Source organism: Gadus chalcogrammus, chromosome 6, assembly GCF_026213295.1.
Source record: "Gadus chalcogrammus isolate NIFS_2021 chromosome 6, NIFS_Gcha_1.0, whole genome shotgun sequence".
NCBI classification, from domain to species: domain Eukaryota; kingdom Metazoa; phylum Chordata; class Actinopteri; order Gadiformes; family Gadidae; genus Gadus; species Gadus chalcogrammus.
The window spans coordinates 12,147,115-12,155,725 of NC_079417.1; the positions used below are offsets into that span (position 1 = coordinate 12,147,115).

Below are 8,611 nucleotides of genomic sequence, written 5' to 3' on the forward strand. Positions count from 1 at the left end.
ATCCCATAATGAATGTCCACAGGTTTTACTGACTTTATAAGGTTTGTGATTGTCATGAATACTGGTAGTTTAATTACTTCAGCTGAGTGCATTGAACTGATGCCAGTCCTCAAACTAATAGCTCCCCATGTATTGATCAGTTATAAAGTAGGGCAGACAGGTTAAGCTTGTGTGGATAGAGGGGGTTACACAAATCACTTTGAAGTAACAACATTTCAACTAGCTGGTAGCTTAAGGGAACCTTGACATATCTATGTAGACTTGTTTGAGGAGGCTGAACTACTTATTTTATTCAACAATTAACAGGCCATTATCGTTTGGATAATTCATTACCATACGATTACATTCATATTTATTCTATACATTTTACTTGGGAGTGAAGCTTCAGGAAAGTGCCATTTCATTCCCTTTCAATCGAATCAAGCAAGATATTTACGTTATGTTTATGCAAGCAATAGGTTCAACAAGCACACAAAACTGACTAAGCCAAAGCTTTGAAATAGTGAAGACTCAGCTATTTGTATGGAAAACTCGTATTGCAAAACATAAAGGAGAGGAAATGGAATTACTTTCAAAACAACTTTAATAATTTGGGCATTGAATACAAAAACAAAAAAAATGTGGTCTCGGTTGGCTGACATAAAACCACAGTAAGTATTTACAGTCGCATATCTACAAGAAAAGGGTGGGCTGCTGAGAGATTTGCTTCACTAAATTAAAGTTAAGTGAACGAGGGAAAACTGGAGGAGGGGGGTGATGGAAGTGCCAAAGATTTCTTAAGGGCCGGTTTGATGACGATACAGCTCTCCAACTCATACACACTAGAGGGATCGCAAGAATGTTAAACTGCCAAGACCATATTTGTATGCATGTAAATCAGTATTTGCCTACACTCTTCACTGCAGCTCTGTCCGGAAGTGGCCTTGATTCACCCATGGGATGTGGCCAAGAGTGAGTCTCATTGTGTGCATCAAGTCCTCTGGATCTCCTGTCCTCACCCCCACTCCCAATGGAGGAGCGCTTAGGAGGCCTCCTCGTCGATCTTGGGGGCCAGGTAGTATTTGACGTGACCCATGTCTGCGATTTTGTACTCGACCACTGGAAATAAAAATAAGTTTGGTTAGTTCGAGATGGGGGGGACATGCATGTAGTAAAAAGAATTACGAATAAACTGATCCAATTGGCAAACATGATCTCCATCACTGACCTAGGGGGATATCTGCAGACATGCTGAGAATGACGGTCTTGGACAGCGGCGTTGCTTTGGTGAAAAAGTTCAGGTAGTTCAGGGCGAAGATCAGCTGCACCGGCTCGTTCATCTCAATGGTCACCTACAACACAGAAAACAAACGCGTTTTAATACAACGGGTTATGAGGCCAAAACCAGCCCACATGGCTTCACGGTGAACAGAGAAGGACTTACAGCCTCGTCCTCCTTGTCAACGTTGCTGGTCTGGGACAGCTTGACGTTCCCGGTGCCGAGCTCTCCGGTGGCGGAGAACTTGACTCCGTCCTTGGCACAGGAGATCATGACGGCGTCTCCGATCTGGGAGAGGTCCCGGCAGATACGGGCAAACTCCCCCGACGGCATCTTCACCACACAGCTGTACTCCTGCTCCTGGAAGCACAAGCAGACACACGGTTAGACCAAGCCCGTGGGTACCACCTAGTGGTGCTTCTCTGTAGTGTTTACATACAAAAAAAATGTTTTCTTCCTTGAAATATGTGCTTGTGCCTCCCCCCCTCCATAACAGAATCTTAAGCATATTAAATAGCTTAATGTAGCAAACACTTACTGGGATCCCCAGTTGCTCCACATCAAGGTCCATGAGCTTCATCTCATAGTCTGAGACTTTCTCCTGGTCTGAAATTGGCACATGGAAACATTTAACAATTGTATTTTGGGGAACGTGACGTAAAGGTAAATACACAGCTGAAAGGCTGACACTTACTGATGGTTTCAAACACAAGAACGAGCGTGTCAGCATTGTCTTCTGCTCTGAGGGTGATGATATCTTCATTTCCAGCACACTTCAGGATCTTTGACATACTGTGAGAAAAACAAAAAAATAATCAGAAATGTGCAACATACTTTTAGAATGACTTTATAAAATGAATTCTTATGGATGAAGATCATAACAGAGTTGTTGTTTAGAGCACATGGCTAGTCATCGACAGAAATACAAAAAAAAGGGGCAAATGATCGAATGAAGTTTAACTGTGCGTTTGGTCTTGCAGCATGGTGAACCATATGGACAAAGAGTTCAGCGGCTAAAGCTGTCATACATGTGAAGCGGAAGGAGAAGTTCCCGGGTTCAATATTTCCCGCCATCCACCAAAGGACTTTGGCGCTCGAATGACGTAGTGAATAAGGACTTCGAAGCGCGCCTAAGGTTTCGAACCACAACAATGGATTTGTTTCAACCTTGAGAAATCGTGTGGAAGACAATATAACTATTCGAGAAACAAAATAAATATAACTACGATCTTTGATATCATGGGCGAGAACTCCCGTTTACGCTCCAACCATAAAGGCTTGCTCGGGCAGCTCTCTCCAAGCAAGATGGCTTCTTTGTGACATAAGCTTTAGGAACTAGCCATCTACGTACGCCTTTATAATAAAAGCGCATGGACATTTAGCTCGCATTTATCGACCTCTTAAGGCTGGTAAATATATAAATAGCGCGAGTGAGTACAAATCCCCATCATTTGTCTTTACCAACTAGACTATCCAGGCATTAGTCCAGGCACTGTGCTAACGGTACTCACAAGCAGGCCAAGTACCACCGTCACATAATATACAGTGAAACAGTATGGCAGTTTAAAGAACAAATACAATCCTTGAAGAGGCACTTTCACACATGGTCAGATGTGTCATGATTAGAGTTCTCACCTGCTGAGGTTGACTCCCATGGCGAGGTTTCTGTCGCAGCGGTAGGAGTCAAACCCATCGCTTCGGAGTGTGAGCTGGACCAGAGAGACGTGAGAGGAGTCCATACTCTGCAGCGAAATACCGAACGAGCTGACATCCCAACACGCTTCTGTGATGAGATCCTTCAGAGCCTCCAATACTTTCTTCAGGATTGAGCCCTGGACCAAGCGTGCCTCGAACATGTTTAAAGTTGTATTTGTTGGCGTGAGTTAAAGAATCAAAACGTGCTGCGACCTTAGTCGTCGAATTTAGACAGCCGGCAAAGAGATAGGGCAGTCGATCAAACCTTGGCGGTAATAATGGGTTGTTTGTGGAGCAAAACAGCTAAGGCTACAGCATCACACAGCAGTGGATAAAGAATGCTCGGAAAGCGCGCGCCAGCGTAAAGTTTTAAAGACTTGCGTAATAACGTCATTTCCGTGTTGCCAAACGTCCCTTCCCTCGACCAAAAGGAGTACATGAAGCGCGCCATTTTTAAGAGGTCGGATTCAGATCTGTATGCGTTTGCGAGTGTTATTCCCTTGTGTCAGTGAACTCTTCATATATTTAGTTCACTTATATAAATGAGCTAAAAAACACTAAAAAGACTGTTATGCTATTTATTATTAAAATAATATAATTTGCTGTGAATAACTGAGATGGGAAAGTACCTCATGTCTGTGGGTGGCTTTTCTTATCTTGTAGAAGACACTTTGTTGAGAACCTCAGGCTTCTAAAAAACATTGGATATTCTAAAGCAAAACGACTGTGTGGAGATACACAGGGTTATACCTCAATACGAAGTCAGTTCAACGTTACAGTAGCTAAACCTCTGTGCTTGTCTGCAAAATACACTAAAAGTTAAATAATTAATAATTTAACTACTCATAATACACACACAAAATAAAGGACTTAATCTAATCTAAGAAATCTCCAACAACTCCCCAATAAATGGATTCAGAAAACGAGATTACATTTCATTTTTTTATTGAGTGGAGTACTTGTTATGGCAGTTTAGATCTAATCAAACGGCCGTTCCCTTGACGCACAGTAACAAAACACACAATAAAAAAAATAAAAATGGTATTTGTGTAGTGCTGTGTCCCCGCACCCGAGTACATGGATATAGGCCACTTATGTTAAGAATGGGGAACATAGGCACAAACTGAGAAAAGGGTGCACCTTCAAAGGAAGGAGAAGACACAAACACAACTCAGATTCATGTTTGATCAGAGCAGTAGTCCATGTTGGACACAAACTACTGTAGACTGATTTCCCTCCGTTTGATTGGCTCATGGGCTGGTGTTGAGCTCGGAACAAGCGTATTACAGATTGATATAGTGGGTTGCCATGGCGAGAATGGGGGCTCCTGTTGGGATCCCGGGGAAGGGGCCACTGGAGCCGGCGATGTCGATGTGGGAGTACGGCAGGGGCTTGTCCGAGTCCACACCGAACTGTTTTGGGGAACCAACACAGTACCAATGGGTTAGGAAACAAAAAGGGTAGAAACATGGGCAGGGAATTGACTATTGGTCAATCTTCAGCACCTCCAATGACATTAAGTGTGCCTCGCTTTCAATAAAAGCGTCTGCTACACAACTGAACAGTAATAGTAGTAATGGAGGAGTGACTCTGTACCTGGTCCAGCCCTGAGGCCATGATGAGGAAGGCAGCCGGTGCCTGGTGTCCTCTCGGAGTGGCTGAGGAAGGCAGGTTGTTGCTCTGTAGGATGTCCTCGTATTCAGACTGGCCCTTGTGGAACTCGTAGTCCTCACGCCTGATGCTGGAGATCTCAAAGACATCCCCCAAGACATCCCCGGCTGCCCAGGAAGGGGAAAAAAAAAGGAACGAGAGAGAGAAACTGTTAGACGGAGGAGGTGAACTTCAAATCAGGAACTCTCACAACTACACGTAAATACGAAGAGATGACCATATTGAAATCTGATGAAATTAGTCCTACCTTTCTGCCACTTGGAAGCATTTCCAGCACGATGGGCTGGACCATTATCCATGATGATCTATAGAATAAATTAATACAAATAAATACAGAACTCAGCAAGCATTCCCTTATACTGTTGTCAATCCTTACCCAAGACTAGGATCAATATTCATGCAGATATATCGATTGTGCAAGACTAGGATCAATATTCATGCAGATATATCGACTGAAACTCATTTTGCGGCTACACTTACAGAGTAGTTTGGTCCCATGGCCCTGATGGCATGGCCGGTCAGCGTGGCAATAGTAAACAGCTGTGGAGACACCTCACGCACAGCCTAAGGGAGGGAATACAAGCAGAAGAATACACGTAAACAAAGATCTACCACAGCAAGCTCGGAAAGCTGAGATGATTGTAATTGAGATGATTCATTGATACAACTTTAAACTGGAAAGTTGTTTAGTAAACGAATAAACGTACGCGTGAGGTGTGTAGACGGTAAAGTTGAGGTTCTCACCTTCTCCTTCATCTCACAGAGCAGGTCCACCATGACCATGCGTCCCTCGGCGTCAGTGTTTCCAACCCTCACCCGTCGTCCGGCGCGGGACACAATCAGCTCGTCGGCCACGTAGCAGTCTACCAGCCGCCACGGAGAGGAGCATGTCAGTGACAGAGCACGGGTCAATGCTAATGGTGACTGTGTATCCGATACTACGCCTGCACAGATGTATAGTGGTAAAGAGCATCAGGACCAGACCAGAATGGCTTCACCTCACCTGAGCCTACGCTGTTCCTCACCATCGCCATGGAACCCATCACCTTTAGATGCTTGGGCTTCAACTTGGCCAGAGTCTAAACGACACAGGGAGGGACAGTTGGAAACACAACAGCCAGTGCAGGATGTTCTGAAGTCATGCCAGACAGGATGTTACTCTACCTTCTCCACCATGTGTAAACCTAGGATTCCATTCTAATCAAATGTAACCCCTCCACAGTGATCCGAGCCCGGGACTACCACGGGACAACCATACGCTTGCTTTTCAAACCAATATGATCAGGGCTCTGTTCACCTGGAAGAAGCCAGCGACAGCAGCGGCTCCACACTTGTCCCTGTGCATGCCTGCCATGAAGCCTCCAGCTTTGATGTCGGCGCCACCTGTGTCGTAGGTGATACCCTGGAAGAGAAAACAAGGAATTACATTGTTTTTAAATCATAAAATCAATAGTATCATCACAGCATGTCAAGATATAATTCATCTAATGACGCTATGAGCTATGGTCTCTTCACGCTCCGTTAAACTCTTTCTCTGATGCCAACATGTCCCATGTCAGAAGGCGGGGGGGCCTCTCACCTTGCCCACCAGCATCAGAGTGGTCGTAACGGGTCCCTCTCCACAGTACAGCAGCTTGATGACTCTGGCCTGGTGGCGCTGGACGGCTGCATCAGAAGGAGCAGAAACCCAGCCAGTTAGCGCCACGCACGTGTTCAGAGTGCTGCTCATCGGACTGGTGGCTGCTGATGAAGGGACCTACCGTGGGCACATCGGTTTACAGCGGCCAGACAGGGGTATTCCTTCTCCAGGACCTTCACGTCACTCACTATCTCCACCTAGAGTACGGGCAGCACACAATACCCATCTATGATATTTAATCCGACATCACACACACGTAGATAATAATTAATAGCCTTAGCCACACAAACAAAAGGTTGTTGATCGAATAAAGCCCACCGTCACAGGGCTGTCCTTGAAGAGCTCCTGCACATAGTCGGCCACCCGGGGAGCCGCCATACGCTCGGGGTCTGAGCCACCGATGTCACGGCAAACCAGTCTGAAAGGACAGGACAAGACGGCAAGTGTTGGCCGATGAGCAGAGCAGGAAAACAACCAAAAAGAAACATACATCCAAGAAAGGGATTGAACTCGCTCACCTGCCACTCTCAAGAGCAATGGCCAGATCAATAATTTTCTTTCCCTCCTCCTTCTTTGCAACCCACAGGCCCAGAACACACACCTTGTATGGAGTGGGGTTCGCATTCGCTTCCCTCACTTCAATGGGCTACAGCAGAGGGTGAAACACCAATATAAGATCACACTGAATGTTTAACACATGACTTGGGGACCAGCGAGGCAGAGAGAACACACATAAATCCTGTTCACACAGTGAAACGCGTTTCGCACCATGTAAAGAGCATGAAGAGCCCCCAGGGCAGCCACCAGTGTGCTCGTCTCATAGTCTTTGTGTGGAGGACACACCAGCAGGGGGCGCTGCATACCAGCCTTCATGGCCCTGTAAAAGAGAAATTGGAGAAGGTTGAGAGTTGCGTGCTAATAATAATTCATTGCATCGCTAAAGCACTTTTAAAACAGTAACAATGGCAAGACAACCACCGTTTCCCCCGGCCTCCCTTCACAGAACCCACCGCTTGATGCCACAGATAGCCGCATCGCTGTAGCGCCTGACGTCATCGTAGTCACGGTTCACCGGGCCAGTGGAAGCAAACAGGAGCCGGTTGCCAGGGCAACCAGGGACCTGGAGGACGACAGCCTCCTCGCCCAAGGCACGGTCCACCTGCAGGGAGGACCACAGGTCAGGCAAGTGCTCAGCAAGCAACAAAGTCAGACAGTCTACGAGCAAGAATACATTTATCTGATCATGTGACCCCATGTGTTGTTGCGCGCGAGTCAAAAAGGAGAAATACAAACACTTACAACACATCACAGTTACATTTCCCCTTCAGAGGCATTCACTTCCTCCCCTCTCCCCCTTATGGCTGTGTGAGTGTGTGAGTGTGTGATGGAGAAGCTAAGGAGACGTAGTAAAGTAAAAGGGAGAAACACACCGAGCTGTAGTCCTCCAGAGGGGACTTCAGCCATTGTAGCTCTTCAGGCAGAGTTTTAATGCTCTGAGTCACCAGGACGATGCCATCAAAACTAGAAAATAAAGAGAAGAAATCATTAGTGAGCCATGGAAAACATGAACTAGCTTACAGAGAATCTGAGATCCGTCAAAACTCACTTCTGGTTCTTGCAGTCTGTGATCAACTCGATTGGTTGGATTCTGCAAATGAAAAATAAATTAATAAACATCTTATATCCATCATCAATTGGGGTTTTTAATAGACGGAACATGATAAAGACCAATATTGTCGGAATATTAACCCTATTCCCTTTGTTCTTTATCTAGAACTATACAATGGGTGAACAGTACAGTAGGTCAAAGTCTGGAACTCTACAAGCGCCATTAACCTCGTTTTAATTAATCTTCAACAGGGATTTGGGCTTTCCTGTTATTCCCCAGACGACAAGACTAACATTACGTTTAATAACGTTTCTTCACGCACACAAATATACGGCTTTTTTGTCCGCATAAGCCATTTGCACTTAGAAATATTTATAAACAGAAAGTGAAAGACAAGCCGATTATGAATAATGAGTCTAAAGTAAGCGAACCATATAGTCCTAATGACACACACATACATCTAAATAGTTTGACCTGCTGGCAAGCTTACAGTACAAATATGTAGTTAAACATCAATTGGCTAGCAAACACAGCTAGAACCATACCTGGTACACATTGCAGCCTTTCTGCTCCGACGTCTTCTGTAGAAGAGGGACGTGAGACACTGATCGCTCCCTACCTTTCATCTGCTAACATGCGGATCACGTGATATTCTGGCTGGAAGCCGGGAGTTGTAGTTCTTTTGTATTTTCTTATTCAAGAATCATTAAAAAGAACAATAACGTTATGGTATTTTTTG

At 45.2% G+C, this 8,611-nt stretch overlaps 2 protein-coding genes across 2 annotated transcripts; both read right to left on the bottom strand.

The window, feature by feature from the left end:
* Nucleotides 1–274: 274 nt before the first annotated feature.
* pcna (proliferating cell nuclear antigen) lies at nucleotides 275–3,304 on the bottom strand. Its single transcript, XM_056591988.1, has 6 exons — nucleotides 2,894–3,304; nucleotides 1,953–2,050; nucleotides 1,797–1,864; nucleotides 1,424–1,618; nucleotides 1,208–1,331; nucleotides 275–1,098 (listed from the first exon to the last, which is right to left on the bottom strand). Exons 1-6 carry the CDS (start codon nucleotides 3,112–3,114, stop codon nucleotides 1,022–1,024), a joined length of 783 nt encoding a protein of 260 aa, XP_056447963.1. The 5' UTR covers nucleotides 3,115–3,304; the 3' UTR covers nucleotides 275–1,021.
* A 571-nt stretch (nucleotides 3,305–3,875) lies between these two features.
* On the bottom strand, nucleotides 3,876–8,488 carry zgc:152830 (uncharacterized protein LOC767682 homolog). The gene is made up of 16 exons (XM_056591971.1): nucleotides 8,418–8,488; nucleotides 7,870–7,911; nucleotides 7,694–7,784; nucleotides 7,274–7,422; nucleotides 7,032–7,140; nucleotides 6,782–6,909; nucleotides 6,582–6,681; nucleotides 6,385–6,460; nucleotides 6,204–6,289; nucleotides 5,922–6,026; nucleotides 5,628–5,703; nucleotides 5,369–5,487; nucleotides 5,105–5,188; nucleotides 4,872–4,929; nucleotides 4,550–4,731; nucleotides 3,876–4,365 (listed from the first exon to the last, which is right to left on the bottom strand). Exons 1-16 carry the CDS (start codon nucleotides 8,426–8,428, stop codon nucleotides 4,237–4,239), a joined length of 1,545 nt encoding a protein of 514 aa, XP_056447946.1. The 5' UTR covers nucleotides 8,429–8,488; the 3' UTR covers nucleotides 3,876–4,236.
* Between the last annotated feature and the right edge of the window lie 123 nt (nucleotides 8,489–8,611).

Bases quoted from the DNA above. Each gene is read 5' to 3' on its own strand.
- zgc:152830 (XM_056591971.1), bottom strand. The intron at 6,910-7,031 runs GTGCGAAACGCG...CCTCTGCTGTAG, and splicing joins CTCTTCATGCTCTTTACATG to CCCATTGAAGTGAGGGAAGC. The intron at 4,930-5,104 runs GTAAGTGTAGCC...TTTATTCTATAG, and splicing joins CCATGGGACCAAACTACTCT to ATCATCATGGATAATGGTCC.
- pcna (XM_056591988.1), bottom strand. From the start codon at position 3,114: ATGTTCGAGGCACGCTTGGTCCAGGGCTCAATCCTGAAGAAAGTATTG. The intron at 1,865-1,952 runs GTAAGTGTCAGC...TGCCAATTTCAG, and splicing joins TCTTGTGTTTGAAACCATCA to ACCAGGAGAAAGTCTCAGAC. The intron at 1,332-1,423 runs GTAAGTCCTTCT...TCTGTGTTGTAG, and splicing joins TTGACAAGGAGGACGAGGCT to GTGACCATTGAGATGAACGA.